Source organism: Podarcis muralis, chromosome 9 (genome assembly GCF_964188315.1).
Source record: "Podarcis muralis chromosome 9, rPodMur119.hap1.1, whole genome shotgun sequence".
NCBI lineage: Eukaryota > Metazoa > Chordata > Lepidosauria > Squamata > Lacertidae > Podarcis > Podarcis muralis.
The window spans coordinates 7,727,351-7,744,567 of record NC_135663.1 but is presented as its reverse complement, the minus strand read 5'-3'; the positions used below and the strand labels follow the sequence as shown (position 1 = coordinate 7,744,567).

Sequence of the window (17,217 nt, the reverse complement as noted above, 5' to 3'; positions counted from 1 at the left end):
TGTAGTCCACAACCCCGAGAAGGCACTATGTTGGATAGTTCTCTGCTCTCCATAGTTGCACCAGCCAATTAAAGAGGTGCAATCTGGATATCTTACAGCAGTGGTTTTCAACTATATTTATAAAACACACGGCTTTCCTCGGAGAACCAGGGGAGCCAGAGTTTGTTAAGGGTACTTGGTACTGTTGCTCTGTGGGAGATAAACTACAGTTCCCTGGTTGTTGTTGTTGTTTTTTGGGGGGGACATACAGTGGTGGAGAGCAGGTGGGGGCGTGGCTGGTGCATGTTCCGGGGGCATGGCGCGCCACCCCACAGGGGCGTGACACACATTCTGGGGGCATGGCGCGCCACCAGCAGGGGCATGGCACGCATCCTGGGGGAATGGCATGTGTCCTGGGGGTGTGGCACGCTGCCTGTTGGGGAGTGGTGCCCTGCATGGGGGGGCAGCCACTATGGCACCCCACTGGGATCGTGATGCCAGGGGCAGTGCGCTCCCCTGCCCTCCTCTTCCTCCGCCAGTGGGGACATATGCTCTAAATGTATGAGGTGCATGAAACTCTAGTTTCCTGAGAGCAGCAACTCACAACTCAACTAAGAATCCACTAAATATTGACTGCTCTGGAAGAAACATGAATTGTACAGGAAGAGGGTGCTTTCAGGCTGCGTTCAAGGAAGAAAGGTACGGCTTCATCGGTAAGGGTCACATTAACCTTTCCCAAACCGTTTCCATAACAAGATCCCAAACCCATGGAGAACATAGCACACAGGATCAGTACCAGACTTCTGGGGGCTTATTGATGTTGATGGGGCCCAGCCCCACAATACACAATCCTACCCCACACAATTATTTTTTTTTCTGCTGCTTCTGCCACAGCAATGACAGCAATACCACTCACTGTCCTCCATACAGGGTCCCTAGAGAAACATCTTCAAGGTGAGTAGGCAGGGGGTAAAGCTTTTTAATACGAGCTAAGATGGACTTCCATCAACGGTGACTGCTCACCAGCTTAATTTGCCCAAAATGTATTGTCCTGACCTATAAGCTCTACAATTTTATAAACTTCATAAATCTAAAGGACCCTAAGGCATTGCATTCTGGGTAAATTAAGGCGATGGGTGCTGAGCTTGGCTCCCCCTCAAAAACAGCAGCAGCAGCACCTACCCACTGCCCAAATGGCCATCTGGGGCCTGATGAGGAAACTTGGCACAGCCAGGTTTGGCTGGTAATGGGCCTTTCTGAGCCCCTGGGGTCATGGCGAGTGCCCAACTTGGTTGAACACTGGCACCAGGCCTGATTGTCCATGGTTCGGACCTATCAAACGTGCTTCAACATGTAGTGGCGGTGACTGTGTCGGAAGCAGCACTATGCAAGGTTTGCCACAGGTCACAGAACCGATTGTTGATTGACCTTAAATGGAAAGAAAAAGAAAAGAGCCATTTGCTGTCCGCACTCACCTGTTTCGGAAAGCAGCTTTGTCGCTTCTAGCACCTTCTCCGTGTAAACCCCAGCTTCGTAGTTTTCCATCTCGGCGTTAATGATATGGATGACCCTGGCTGCACGGCCTCGGATTGCCCCCGCGGTCCTGTCCAGCGTGTCAACATCGCCCTCTTGCAATGCAATCACACATTTGTTGACGTCCTCCAGAATGTGGTTTTCTGCACACACACAGATACACAAGACAGAAGGTTTGCTGCGTGGCTCCTTTCAAAGAACGGTATGATCTGTCTGTGCAGCAAGGCTGCGAGATGGATCACAAACAAAATCCTAATTTACGGAAGCATCTAGGGTAGGTGGAGATGGAATGAGATGACTGAGATGGGCCCAGTGCCACCCAGTGAATCCTTGGGTGAACAAGGTTAAAGTCCAGGTAGACTAAAGCTCAATATTTCGCTAAGAAGCTTGGAGCTGGGCTAGCAGAGCCAAAATTAAAATAAAAGAACGGCATATGACAGATTTCTGTCATATGAGACAAATGTGGATCTCTCCACAAGGCAGATGCCTCAATCCACTGGTTCATAGCTAGTGTAAAGGAAATCTGCTAGGAGTCACACTAGCAGTGCTGGTCACCATGACTCCCTCCCTAAGCACTGGCCTAGACTTCATTATTATAATCAGCACTGTTCATACCAGGAGAGATGAACGGGAGGAGGAAAAAAAAACCCCTGCAAATCCTCCTTAAAGAAAACCAAATCCTGTTCTCAGGGGAAATTATGCATTTCAATTTACTTATTTTGCATAAGCTTGTTCAGTTCGAATACTCAACTGGATATTTGAGCTTTCATAAAATTTCAGGGTGTTTTTCCCTCTCCATTGTTGGCAAAGAATGGCAAACTTGTAGGACAGAAATAAGAATATTAACAACAGCAACAATAATAATGTTGCCAGATCCCTGCCCCCAAAGAGCATACAATATAAATGTTAGCAGTAGCCAAGACAATAGAGGAAAGGAAGATTCAACAGAGTGGAGGGAGACGGTAGGTTTCATTCATTCATTCATTCCGTGCCTTTTTCATTGACAGGCTGAACAATGAGAGTCAAGGTAGTGTCATGCATGTAGGAGTAATTTCGGCTGAGAGCTGAAACTAAGCAGGCTGGCCAACAGCATGCCTTATTTACTTGACACATTTTATCCCACTCCTCAGATTTATTTACCTAGGACAATGTATGATTTCCGCATAACCCCAGTAGATAGTGCTGGTTTTGACCTATAAAGCTTTAAACTGTTCAGGACCGCAATACCTCAAGGACCGCCTCTTTCCATAGGAACCTACCCAGACCCTGAGATCATCTTCTGAGGCCCTTCTTCGTCTGCCTCCTTCTCAAGAGATCAGGAGGATGGCAACATGAGAACAGGGCCTTCTCTGCAGTGGCTCCCCGTCTGTGGAATGCTCTCCCCAGGGAAGTTAGCCTGGCGCTTTCATTATACACCTTTAGGCGCCAGGCAAAAACGTTCCTTTTTAACCAGGCCTTTGGTTGACATCCTATACCCTTTTAAAATGTGGCTCTGTTTTGGGGGGTGCTATTGGGTTATTGTTCTTATTTTGATTTTATATATTGTGATCTTTTCTGTGAACCACCCTGAGACCTCTGGGTATAGGGTGGTATATAAAAATAAATAAATAAATAAATAAATAAATAAATAATAAATAAATAAATAGCTGTCAACGGCTAGATTCCAGTTGTGGATGGACTATCACAAACCTTCAGACTAACACCCTATATTCTTCTAAATGTGTTTGCGGGAGGGGGTGCGGGGAGGCGGGGGTTATTGCTTTGTTGTTGTTCTTGTTTTTATTATGCATTTGGTGTTTTTATCTTGTATCTTTAAGGACCTGAGATCTGCAGATAAAGGGTGGTATATAAATTTAATTTAAAAATATAAATAAAGATGCTGACACAAAGCTATTTCCCATTGAAACAATGGTATGTATATGTATGTATGTGTACACACACACACACATAATATATATATAAACACACACACACACACACACACACACACACACACACACTTTTTATCTCTACTCAAGTCCCCCCCCCCTAGACTTTGTAAAAAGAGACATGAAGAAAAGTAACTGGGGGTGGGGAGCTCTCCACCATCTTTTCTCTGCATCTGGCCTAATTGTGAAAAAGGCAAAAAGGCAAAAAAAAAAAGCTTAGTAATTCTAGTGGAAGAATGCAAATGAAGTAGACGCACAGCTACGCTGCAAGCCCTGTTTTACAGCTATTTGAAACCTCAATTGACAAAATGCATCTACATCCTGGAGATTGCAGGCATGCAGGTGCAAAGTACATGGAATACTTTTTATGTATTTTCAGGGAACAAAACCTGCTAAGACATTTCCTTCTTTCCTTTGATCTTCTTGCAACACATCTCCCAGAGGAAGAAGTGGCAATTGTTCATTTTGCATAACCACAAAGCTCTTTCCTCTATAAAGGAAACCTTGCTGAACAGCTGATGGAACCTCCTCCAGCCCCCACAGCCTCTGACTTAGGTAACCACAAGGACAGAGAGGCAAGAAACCAAACAGGGCACAGAAGTTGAGGTGCTTGACTATTGGGGGACTTTGCAGATGGTACCCTTCCATTATAAACCACTGGGAAGCTTAGAAGTTTCTCATTTTCTTTTTAGCAGAGTGCACCCAAAATTCCACAGATGAACTGGCTAGATAATGCAGTAACTGGCATAGTTCCTATCAGCAAAGAGTGCTTGAGACTGCCAAATGGCAGCTATTTGCTTGGAACCACTGGAGTAAAAAACAAGGTTCAAGGAGAACAGATGGTCCCAGAGAAGGTGAGTCTCTGTCCCTGACCCTGCTGATTTTGGGAGGCGTGTGCCAACAACTGAAGCAATTCCAAAATGCCTGCTTGGTCCACAGTTGTCATTTGTGCATAGAATTTACCATTTGTCTTACAGCATTAGTTGCCGGGCAACTTCCTCTGCAAACCATTCTGCTAGTTGTCAATGTGCTTCTTGCGCTTTCCATAGCAATGCACAGACAAAAGAGTTATGGGGGGAAATTAGAAATGTTTAAGGCGAAGATTGAACATGTGGCTGCTGAAGCTCATTGCAACATTGACAGGCTCCCTCTCTCTTGGTCTGAATAAAGATTAGGGATGGCAAAAAGAGTAATAGTAATAATAATAATAATAATAATAATAATAATAATAATAATAATAATTTATACCCCACCCTCCCCGGCCAAGACCGGGCTCAGGACGGCTAACGTCAGGTATAAAAACAATTGATTAAAATACAACTTAAAAACAGGATTAAAATGCAACTTAAAATGTAGCCTCATTTCAGTGGAAGCCCAGATCAAAAACTGTTTGGGGGGAGAAAACATCAAATCTTCACCAAGGCCAACTATCCAGACTGGTCCTACGTGGGCCAGAAAAGCCAGGGAAGTCCATCACAGAAGGAAAAGGAAAGAGGTGGAGGGGATCAGGCTGATTCCAAGCCAAAGGCCAGGTGGAACAACTCTGTCTTACAGGCCCTACAAAAAGAAATTAGATCCTGCAGGGCCCTGGTCTCATGAGACAGAGCGTTCCACCAGGCTAGAGCTGGTGTTGAAAAGGCCCTGGCTCTGGTTGAGGCTAATCTGACTTCCTTAGGGCCCGGGACCTCTTGAGTGTTGCTATTTATGGACCTTAAGGTCCTCCGCGGGGCATACCAGGAGAGGTGGTCCCATAGGTACAAGTACTTATCCTGTGTAATATTATGCGTTGCAGTTCGTGCGCTGGTTACTTCAAGGCTGGATTACCGCAATGCGCTATATGTGGGGCTTCCCTCAGTCTGGATCTGGAAGCTGCGGTTAGTGCAGAATGCTGTGGCATGACTACTGCCAGGAGTGAGGCTTTGTCAGCATCTAACTCAGGCACCCCCAAACTCGGCCCTCCAGATGATTTGGGACTACAACTCCCATCATCCCTGGCTAACAGGACCAGTGGTCAGGGATGATGGGAACTAACTCCTGTACTCAGAGATCTGCACGGGTTGCTGATTTGCTACCAGGCCAGGTTCAAGGTGTTACTATTAGTTTATCAAGTCCATAGCAACTTGGGACCAGTTCACCTACAAAATTGCCTTACTCCACATGTGCCCACTTGACCACTTTGACCGGCGCAATTGGCACAATACCCACAACACATCTGTAAGAACTTGATTGTTTAGTGTGGCGGTGGCTACACTTTGGAACTCCTTGAGATCAAGCAGGCACTTTCGCTGTACTCTTTTCGCCACCTGCTAAAAACCATTCCTGTTCCGATAAGCCTACCCAGATGCTTAGAAACTTGAGGTGCTCTTAATCTGTTTTGGTATTTTAGCTTTTATAAATTTTAAAGTATTGTTGTTCATTTTTCTGGCTCTTGTTTTATCTTTTTGTAAACTGCTTTGATGCTTTTGACAATCAAGTGGAGTATAAAACTTATGAAAATAATAATAATAATAATAATAATAATAATAATAATAATAATAATAATAATTCATATAAAAAGCACTAGGTTGGACATGTGTGGGATCTATCAACGGATCCATGTGTACTAGCTGCAATGGCTATGCTTTACTTCCACTGTCAGAGGCAGCTTGCTTCTGAATACCAGTCACTAGAAACCAGAGGATGGGAGAGTGATTTCGCACTCAGATCCTGATTGTGCACTTCCCGTTAGGGCATCTTGTCGGCCACTATGAGACTAGATGGGCCTTTGGCTGGATTCCAGCAGGGCTCTTCTTATATTATATACTTATGAAAGCCAATTTTCATTTTAATGGCTCATGTTTTGCATCACCATTATAAAATATGGCCTCGTTCTTGATGGGCTGGTTCACATACTTAGATGGCAGCACTTGCCCTTTGGAACCGCCTCCCATTATATATCAAGAAGGTGCCGTCTCTATTGCCCTGTTGAATATAATCCTTTTTCAACAAGCCCATAAGTTGAGATTTATATCCATGTTGGTATCTGTATTAGATTTGAATTGATTTTATACACATGCTGCTGTTTCAGTCGCTCTCTCTTTGTGTGTGTGTGTGTGTGTGTGTGTGTGTTGTATTGTTCTTATATATGCAACTGTTCCTTTTTAGGTTTTTCATAGTTTCATTGTATTGAAAAATCACTTAGAGATGCCCTAAGGGAAGTGATTCATGCTTTGATAAAGCTTGGCTTGGCTTATGAAGACTCATCCTGGAACAATTCCACCTGTTCATTTAATGGATGTTGTTTGGATGGTGTTACCTGAGACGGAGAGGAAATCATCCACAGAAGTGATGTCATCAACGGCCTCGGTGAGAACCCGCACTTGCTTCTCCCACTGGTCTTTGAAGACGTCCATGTTGTCCTGGGCCACTTTACTCTGGGGTCTGGCAGCCAATGTCAGGGCCGCGTTTATCACCTATGAGTCAAAATTGGTTCTTGTGAGCAATGACAAAGAGAAAGAGAGAGAAAGAGACCCTTCTCAAGGGAAAAAAATAACAATTTGATTAAAGACTACATTAAAAGCCCAGCTGTGTGCTTTGATCGCTCCGTTCATTAAGCGAGGCTCAGTATACAAATGCATTTTTCGCTATTTGGGCAAGGCAATCAACAATATAATGGAAGGCACAAGACTCTAATCTTCGTACCGGGTGTTTTTCTATGTCAAGCACCTTATGCTCTTTAATACTGCAGAAGGCTTCCAAGTATATACACACAGAGACATATTTTTCATGCACAAATATGGCTTACCTGTGGACACAGACTATCAATCTGGGTTGCTGCCATGCGGACTAATTTTACACCTTCTTCGTTATTGGAAATTGAACAGGCCAAATTGGCAACCTGCAATAAAAGCCAGCAAAAATAAAAATAAAAAATGGGTTTGCTGGCAATATGGAGAATTCTCCCCTCTCTCTTTTTTATTTGTACGGAAAAATGCCTAGGAACAAAGAAATTGCATGTTAAGCGTATTAGCTTCTTGTGAGCCTTCATCAATCTTGGTCAGAAACCTCCCAAAGTGAAAGTAAGGCCTAAAGGGGGGCAGAAAGTTCACCTTACTAAATCTATCTTTGTTCCTGGCTGAAAGGACAAACTGCTGAATGGACATGATGCAGTACATATAACCAGAAAGATCCCCTATGCTTTGAGGTCCCTTAGGTAGGTAGGAACGGCCGAATCTGTCAATTTCAGGTTTCTCATTTTCTCAACCTTATCTTTAGTTCTCCACATTTCTGTATCACTTTTGACTTTTTAAAAAAAGTTCTCATGAAATTTCCTCCGTAAATGCAAATTCATCCCCCTAGAGACATTTTTGCAAAGCGTGTTCCCCTGATATAATTCATCTTTGCATGCTATTTTCTTTTTTAAAAAAAATCCACTCTACACTAGCATGAACATTTCCGTACACATTGCTTGGCTGAAGAACTGCACTGCAAAATTTGGAGAAGTGTGCATTTTGAAGGATGGCTGTGTTTCGACTAACATATTGTTCCCAAAAGGGTGAATTAGGTAGATTCAACTTTAAATGTGAACTGAATCAAATTTCTCCCCCATCCCTGTCCTAAGCACAGGGAGATTTGCACTGAAAAAGAATGAGAAGTTCTGGTGCATTGGAAATGGTTAGTTGGTGTTTTTGTACTGTCAAGAAAAGACATCCACGAATCACTTCCTCTTCGGCAAACTAAACTCTGGCTATTTCCAACGTTGAGACCTCTGAAGCTGCTATATAGACTGCCTCTTGACCTGTAGCTTGTGAATAGCTCTCTGAAAAATTTTCTCAGGTGATTGTCTATTTATCAGAAGAATTATTCATGCTTGAACTCCCTCTGCCTCTCCTACGCTTTTATTAACAATAAATGCAAACATGTTATCTGGCCCTGGTTCAAATCCCATAAATATCCCATGTTGCTAATCTCTAATGCTAAGTTTGGATAGAGAACTGTCTCACACAGAATCATGGCAAATGATGTGGATCAAGCCAATGGTCCATTCAATCCAGTATCCTGTTCTCATAGTGGCAGACCTGTGGAAAACTTGCAAGCAGCACCCAATCACAACAGCAGGTTCCCAGTAACTGGTTTTCAGAAGGTACTGTCTCTGACCATTGAGGCAGAGCACAGCCATCATGGCTACTAGCCACTGGCAGCCTTATCCTTCATGATTTTGTTATCCACTGTTATTAAGGCTGTGGTTTTCAAGAAACACTCTGTCAACATCTACAGAAGCAAGAACTTCTCTCCCTCCAGATAGCACCCCCCACACACACACAATAAAGTAAAATAAAATAAAATATGTGCAACTCTTAAGCTTTAAGAAATTTAGAAGAGGAACTCCTGGCCTGAAAACTTTTTAATGTTAATCAAACAAATAAGCAAAGCAAGTTGAGTGGCAGATGTGAAAAATGAAGCTAGATCTGGCTTGGGTATCTGAAAAGCTTATTGACTCCAAATTCTAATTCTCTATTAAAACCAAAAAATGTGTTTAATAAATATTCTGCTTGGGTATTATTTATTGTGCCCAGAGGCAAAGCTACCAGTTGGAAATGATTCATGAATGAGTTCAAATGCCTCTGTTCCTCTTTTGCCATTCCTTTGGTCTCCCCTCGTGGCATTAATCTGTTCCCGTTTCCAACGCACAGCACCATATAAGCCCGGATCCATCTGTTCAAGTAGCATCCCCCCCCCCCCTCCAGCTCTCCCAATTTCACTCCACTGTTATCAAGGACGCAACTTGCATGCATTGCCGTGTCAAGACCTATGGAAGCAACAGCCATTCTAGGCGCCAAGAAAAGCCTTCCAGACACGTCCCGGCCCGGCTCTTGATTGAAACGTGAGGGATCTTGTTTTTATTTCAAAGGGAGACAAATGAATTGGCCTTTTCACTAACAGCCCTGCAGCGCCCACGTCAGAAATGCTCCGTTAAGATGACAGGCTCCAGCTGATTTGCTGTGTTTGCTCGTCAGCTGCTGCTTTGCATACATCAAACGATACCCCTAATCTTCATTAAAAAGCCCCCAAAAGCTACAGCAAACAGTAATTAGGATGCAAAGGCAGGGCTAGGGATTCAGATCCTTCAACTTAAAAGACATAGTGCAGGATTAGGGGCCTTAAACACTAGCGAGGAACATTAAAGTTCAGATGGGCGGGCGAGACAGAGACATGTGCTTCTCCTATTACAAAATAAGCCATCTTTCAAGCTTCCTTTCCCCTTTTATGATCATCAAGATGAAAGCACTGTCCTAAGGCTCCAAAAGCACTATATATCTAACCTGTTCTTGAGTCCACTGAATATCACCTGAAAGCCACTTTAATGGCACCATAATAGGGTACCTTGAAATGGCAACAGAACCATCAAGCTGGTAGCAGGCTAAGAAAAGAGAAGCCTTTTCAGTGCATCACTAGTGGGTCATCTTGGACTCTTTCTTTGTATGGGGGGGAAATCACATGCTGAATACAGTAATGCTTAGGTCTGACTTTAAGTGCCGTCCTGCTTTTTAGAAGCAACAATTCATCAATTTTCACCAAGTTAGGCTGCAGATTGAGTCAAGAGAGCTTTCCCCAACCTTGTGTTCTCTAGTTGTTTTCGACTGCAGCTACAGTTGGCCCCAGCTTGTTGGGAGCTATAGTCCAAAAGAGCTGGAGGGCACCAGGTTGGGTAAGGCTGTTTTAAGATATTAAAATGCAGGCGGCGGGGAGGACAACTGTTTATCACACTCATGATACGCCAGTGTGGTGTAATGGTTAAGAGCAGTGGACTCGTAATCTGGTGAACCGGGTTCGCGTCCCCGCTCCTCCAAATGCAGCTGCTGGGTGACCTTGGGCTAGTCACACTTCTCTGAAGTCTCTCAGCCTCACTCACTTCACAGAGTGTTTGTTGTGGGGGAGGAAGGGAAAGGAGATTGTTAGCCGCTTTGAGACACCTTAGGGTAGTGATAAAGCGGGATATCAAATCCAAACTCTTCTTCTTCAACATCATCATCATGGTATGTAATGATGGAGAACCCTGCTTGGAGGGTGTTTACCGCTTCTTAATGGGAGTCCCACAAATATACTTCATTCTATCAAGTGGCAACCTGAGTGTCACAATGCTTTGAAAGAGCTTGCAATAAAAGAAATGGATGAAACTTAGATGAAGGAAATGAGGGGATGCTCATCATCATCAAAAAAGTAGATGACACCAAACTGGGAGGGCTAGCTAATGCATCAGAAGACAGAATTTGATTCAAGATTACCTTAACAGATTGGAGAACTGGCTCCAAACTAAGATAAATGATTTCAATAGGGACAAATGTCAGGTTCTGCACTTAGGGGTAAGGTAAAGGTAAAGGGACTCCTGACCAGTAGGTCCAGTTGTGGCCGACTCTGGGGTTGCGGCGCTCATCTCATTTTATAGGCCGAGGGAGCCGGCGTACAGCTTCTGGGTCATGTGGCCAGCATGACTAAGCCGCTTCTGGTGAACCAGAGCAGCACACGGAAACGCTGTTTACATTCCTGCCAGAGCGGTACCTATTTATCTACTTGCACTTTGACGTGCTTTCAAACTTCTAGGTTGGCAGGAGCAGGGACCGAGTAATGGGAGCTCACCCCGTCACGGGGATTCAAACTGCCAACCTCCTGATCGGCAAGTCCTAGGCTCTGTGGTTTAACCCACAGCGCCACCCGCGTCCCTCGCACTTATGGGTAGTCACCTCAGAAAAGGCACATTCTTGTGTTACTACTTTCCAGATCTCTCATAGAGGAGGCACACAAAGAAGGGCCTTAGATGACTATCACAGGGTCTAGGTTGGTTCATATGGAAAGAGGTGGTCCTTGAGGTATGGTGGTCCTGAGCCATTTAAGGTTTTGTAGTTCAAAACCTGCACTTTGAGTTGGGCATAGAAACTAATCAGCAGCAAGTGCAGTCTGTCCAGGATCAGTGTGCTGTGCTCAAACCATTTTGCCCCACTTTGCCGAATTCTGCACCAGCCGAAGTTTCCAAACTGTCTTCAGTGGCAGCCCTATGTATAATAAAGGTAAAGGTACCCCTGCCCGTACGGGCCAGTCTTGACAGACTCTAGGGTTGTGCACTCATCTCACTCTATAGGCCGGGAGCCAGCGCTGTCCGCAGACACTTCCGGGTCACATGGCCAGCATGACAAGCTGCATCTGGCGAGCCAGCGCAGCACACGGAACGCCGTTTACCTTCCCGCCAGTAAGCGGTCCCTATTTATCTACTTGCACTTAGGGGTGCTTTCGAACGGCTAGGTTGGCAGGCGCTGGGACCGAACGACGGAAGCGCACCCCGCCGCGGGGATTCGAACCGCCGACCATGCGATCGGCAAGTCCTAGGCGCTGAGGTTTTACCCACAGCGCCACCCACGTCCCTATGTATAATACATTGCAGTAATCTAACCTAGAGATTACCAGAGCATAGGTGGCAGAAGTTAGGCTATCCTTGTCCAGACAGGGGTGCAGCTGGGCCACCAGCCGAAACTGATGGAAGGCACTCTGTGCCACTGAGGCCACCTGAGCCTCAAGTGAAAGCAAAGGATCCAGAAGTAAAGGTAGCATAAAGGTAAGGTAAAGGACCCCTGGACAGTTAAGTCCAGTCAAAGATGACTATGGGGTGTGGCATTCATCTCACATTTGTGGAGGAGGGAGCTGGCGTTTGTCCACAGACAGCTTTCTGGGTCATTTGACCAGCATGAATAAACCACTTCTGGTGCAACGGAACACCGTGACTGAATCCAGAGTGCACAGAAACGCCATTTACCTTCCCACCACAGTGGTACCTATTTATCTACTTGTACTGGCGTGCTTTCGAACTGCTAGCTTGGCAGGAGCTGCGACAGAGCAGCAGGAGCTCACCCCGTCGCATGGATTCGAACCTCTGATCTTCCCATCAGCAAGCTCAAGAGGCTCAGTGGCTCAGACCACAGCGCCACCCATGTCTCGATCCAGAAGTACTCCCAAGCTATGTACCCGCTCCTTCAGAGGCAGTGTAACCCAAGCTTCACTTTGTTGTCTCTCATCCAGTCCTTTACAGAGGCAAGACATCAGTCCTGCACATCCACTGCCTTGCCTGCAGACGTAAAGGAGAGGTAGAACTGTGTGTCCTTAGCATATGGCTGTCAATGTACTCCAAAACTCTGGAAAACCCCATGCTTAAGCAAAGGTTAGATCTGCCATGGATGATGCAGCTGAGATTCCTGTAAAACAGTGGGTTGGAATAGATGAACCTCAGGTTCCCTTCCAAATCTACAATTCTATGATTCTATGAACTGTAATAATACCCCTTGTTTGCCTGGATGGAGGATAGAGTTGTATGAGGTACGTTGTTTTAGAAGTTGAACGCACACTCGCACTATTGATCCAGACTCTACACGCATCCACACAGCATGTGTGCATCTTCATCATATCTACTTCGGCCTTCAGGAACTGATCTAAGTCCATTTGTCACTGTGGGAGCATCCATACATTTAAGGAGAACTAGGTTCTTGCCAACGCAAGTGGCCCATAAAATATATATGCATGCCAAAGTACCTGGCTAAATTGGTTTCTAAATTAGTATTCATTAAGTGGCTCAAGCTGCTAAATGTGTACTTTTTGTAAGGCTGATTCAACAGAAGTAAAAGAAGAAAGGCCTTTTTATCAGAAGGTCACAGAGATTAGCTCTGCAACTGGACAGCTGACTCAGCTAGGAAAACAAAGTCCATGGAGGGCATTACTATTACTATTACTATTATTACTATTACTATTACTATTACTATTACTATTACTTTACAACCAATGATGGTTAATTCCACAAACGGGTATAAAAAAAAATAAGCCATTTAGCACCATGCAGGTAAGTTGGTTTCTTGCACTGTGAACTTTCAAGCCAAATTCATCAAAAGCAAAAAGTGAATTGGGGAGGCAGGGTGCAGGCTAAAGCAGGCTTATCTTGGGTTTCATCTTGAGTGGAGGGCAAGGCAAAACTGGGAGGGAACAATCCAGAATAAATTCTCCTTCTTGCTCAGCCCAGCGAGCAAGACTGTTGAACATGTAAATGGTGTCCTCTGTCTGGTGAGAACAGGGACTTGCCTCATTTTGGAGAAGTTTAACCTTTGATGATTCTCCAGGTGAGCACAGTTGGACACACCATCTCCTACCTCTCAGTTTGGCAGCAAGTAATTCTGCATTGAGTTTGGGGAGACCGGTTCATTCTACTTTTAAAATGTTGGGCCCACAACAAAAGGGTTGGAGTGGTGATTAGTGGCAGACTTTGGGCTTTTAAATTTCAGCGGCCCCTTGTGCGATGCCAAAATTTGACACACACCCTGCCTCCCACACTCCGTTCTAAATCCTTATTTTGGTGCCCCCTGTGGCACCCTCTCAGCTCTGCACCCAGTCCAGTGCAGGTAAACCATTCACACTCACTTAAATCTGCCTCTGGTGGAATTGTAAAAGAACTGAGGGTGTCACACAAGCCTTTCACTCTCTTGCCCTCCTTCCCCATACCGGTCCATCTTCCATGCCACTTCACTGCTGTTTTCCTCATTTTGCTACTTTCTCTTCCTCTTTGCTTGCATGCTTCTCCTGACATTTCCTACTTTCTCTCGCTCTGCTCCTTTACAGCCCTCCCACACTCATGTGCTTGTTCACCTCTTCCGCCTTGTCTATTGTCATCCCTGTCTCTGTCAACCCCACCTCCCTCACTCTGACTTCTCAGTTCCTCCTACCAGCTGCATCTGGTTCTGCCCTCATCACTCTCGTTCACCCCTTCCCTGCCCCCTCGCCTCCTACTCTGTTTTAGCCTGTCTTCATCCCACCTCCTTCCTCCTCTAAGCTGCCTGTGCTCCATCCCCTCCATTTCTTCCCTTCCCCTATTTGCCTTATATCTTCTGGTACTTCCTGCTTCCTCCTCTGATCAAATGCAGACAGTGGCTTTGTGCAGTCTGCTGTGGATTCATGTGACAAGTGGATTCATGTGACAAGAGACCTGGGTTATTTATGCAAGTGATGCATGCATAGTGCTTTTTAAGAGTTTGGAGAGAATCTGCCCTCTTTGCTATTCCTTCCTTCCTTCCTTCCTTCCTTCCTTCCTTCCTTCCTTCTCCCTCCCTCCCTCCCTCCCTCCCTCCCTCCCTCCCTCCCTTCCTTTTGCTAATCTTGGTGTTCCATTTGGACTGCATTAGGGTGGGCATGCACCCTTAAACATTATTATTATAGGAAAGCATGTCCCATAGTGCAACCCATTCACTGTGTCTGCTGTCCTCATTCTAGATGAGTGCAGTTGAGTACACAACTAGTCCATAGCCACTTCGGTACAGATTTCCAGCAGGTCTGGGATTTGCTTATCTCATTTTGGAAATTCAATACAGTGGTAGCTCAGGTTACATACACTTCAGGTTACATATGCTTCAGGTTACAGACTCTGCTAACCCAGAAATAGTACCTCGGGTTAAGAACTTTGCTTCAGGATGAGAACAGAAATCGTGCTCTAGCGGTGCGGCGGCAGTGGGAGGCCCCATTAGCTAAAGTGGTGCTTCAGGTTAAGAACAGTTTCAGGTTAAGAACGGACCTCCAGAATGAATTAAGTACTTAACCCGAGGTACCACTGTATCCTGCTCCACTTCTCCACATGGCGATCTGTAGCACCTATAATTGGAGATTCCATTTTATATGAAAGCAACAGATGGACGAGTTAACCATAGCTCATTTCGGAATGACTCATAAATAAGTCAAACCATTTCCCCCCAAAATGGAACATGGCCCTGTTTTATTTCTGAAACAATCTGAAATAGATGCCACTAGGCACCATTTGAGAGTCAGGGATCACTTATCACTCCATTGAAATACCAGGGGACAACAAAAGAGGTTTAAAGGTGTTCTAAAGGCAAATCTAAACAAATATAGTATAAGCAATGATAAATGGGAAACACTGGCCTGAGAGCATTTGGAGAACAGCCTTTACCAAAGGTGTTGGGGACTTAGCATGAACTCAGGGTGGAAAGGAGAAACAAGCTAAGAGCAGGGCACATTTGGCAAACTCTCACCGTGATCAACTCCCACCTGGAAACCTATGTCCCAACTGTGGAAGGACATGTGGATCCAGAATTAGCCTCCAAAGTCACTTACGGACTCACTGTTAAGACTGTGTTCATGGAAGACAATCTTACTCAGCTATGAGTGATCACCAAAGAAGAAGATCACTCCATCAAATTCAGGTTACATGCACAAGTACACATTTATCTGGCAAAATGTCTCGTTGAACTTAATAGGATAGGATTGTGCTGTAGGTGGAAGAACTTTGATGAATCTGTATGTGGAAAAACCCTGTTGTGGCAGAATCCATCCCAATGCAAAGGACTCTCTTGCCCCCAGAGTCCTCAGTGGAAAGGTGAGTGTTCACTATCCACCAGCCTGCAAGCCTTATGATCCTTGCATCTTATTTGAGGTGTGCATTATGAGATCCCAAAGCTTTTATCTGAGCCAAAGGCCAGAAAGTTCCACTGGCATCTTTCCTCCTACAAACATATTAAGGGTTTTGGGTGGACTAAGGAACACCCCTCTCTTCCCTGCCAAATGCCACCCCAACATTATACATAGACCCTGCCCCTGCCAACAGGGACAGATGGGGAAATAGTGTTGGAAGCGACAGGGAGAAATTAAGGTGATTGATTTATTTTCTAAGGCACACGGATAAACACTTTTTACTTCCTGATGGTGCACATTTATGCTCCTTCCATTCGCAGAAGAAAAATTTATTACGCCTATCTGACAGAATTCCTTCTGCGAAGGTCAGAGATAAATGGGCACATCCATCTCCTTTTACCTGTCTTCCCCCAAATTGAGGGTTCTTTTTCAGTGTTCAATCTGAGAGTGGAGTAAAGGGGGGTGCTGGTTTTGTTTTGTTTTTTACCTCCACTCCACCACCAGTTCTACCTGTTTTTTTATTTTCCATATTGGAAAGAAAGCACTGAACAAACAGTGCAATGAGAAATAAGCAAGGAACAAGAGATGTTTAACCGTCCCCGATGTTGAAGGGGGCAAATCTGCAAACCCACCTCCCACGCAAAGAACACAGTGCTTGCGAATGGGCACGAAATCTTCCCAGATATGTTGATGTGCCTTCAACTTTCCTATGAAGTCATGACCAATTATCTGCAGCGCACACTGTGACAGGACAAAGCAAAGATTAACTCCGTGCCAAACAGAGGCAAGATTTTAATAACACAGCTTCTGTGTTGTTGTTCTTTTCAATGGATGGGAGATGATTTGAATCATTGCATGGTTGGCATTATTTAATCAATCTGTTTATTTCCATTTACAGCCACTGCGATATACTACATAGAGTGCTGGGGCTGGGGCAACCTGTGGGTTCTCTTGGACTGGATTGGAGGGTCCATGGCCTGAGATATGTCTGCATGCTTCCCAGTGAGTAGACAGGAATGCACACTAGACACAGAGGGAGGTAATTGAATGCCTAAATATAAAGCACATATCGGCATTTCTACCGACTGTACTACTACTAGACATTTACATACTCACATACCTCCAGGCAAACAAGAGATACTATCACAGTTCAAGGCAGGGTCAGCCCACCTATGAGGTAGAGTGAGGCAATCACCTCAAGCGGCAAGCTGGGGACATCTAGGCCCTGAGAAATGCCCTGCTCACTGCCTCCTGCACTTGTTGCCCATTTCTTTGATGAAAATAGAGACACCTTGGGTAAAACCTCAGTGCCTAGGACTTGCTGATCGTATGGTCGGTGGTTTGAATC

General features: G+C 45.0%; 1 protein-coding gene across 4 annotated transcripts in view; it reads right to left on the bottom strand.

Moving 5' to 3' along the window:
* Positions 1-17,217, bottom strand: part of CTNNA2 (catenin alpha 2) — a 547,409-nt gene that overhangs the window by 83,448 nt on the left and 446,744 nt on the right. For all 4 annotated transcript variants that reach the window (XM_028744068.2, XM_028744067.2, XM_028744069.2 and 1 more), the window contains 3 exons: positions 7,225-7,317; positions 6,736-6,892; positions 1,455-1,655 (listed from right to left, as the gene is read on the bottom strand). In XM_028744068.2, coding sequence (XP_028599901.1) covers positions 1,455-1,655; positions 6,736-6,892; positions 7,225-7,317 — 451 coding nt within the window. The remainder of the gene's footprint in view (positions 1-1,454; positions 1,656-6,735; positions 6,893-7,224; positions 7,318-17,217) is intronic.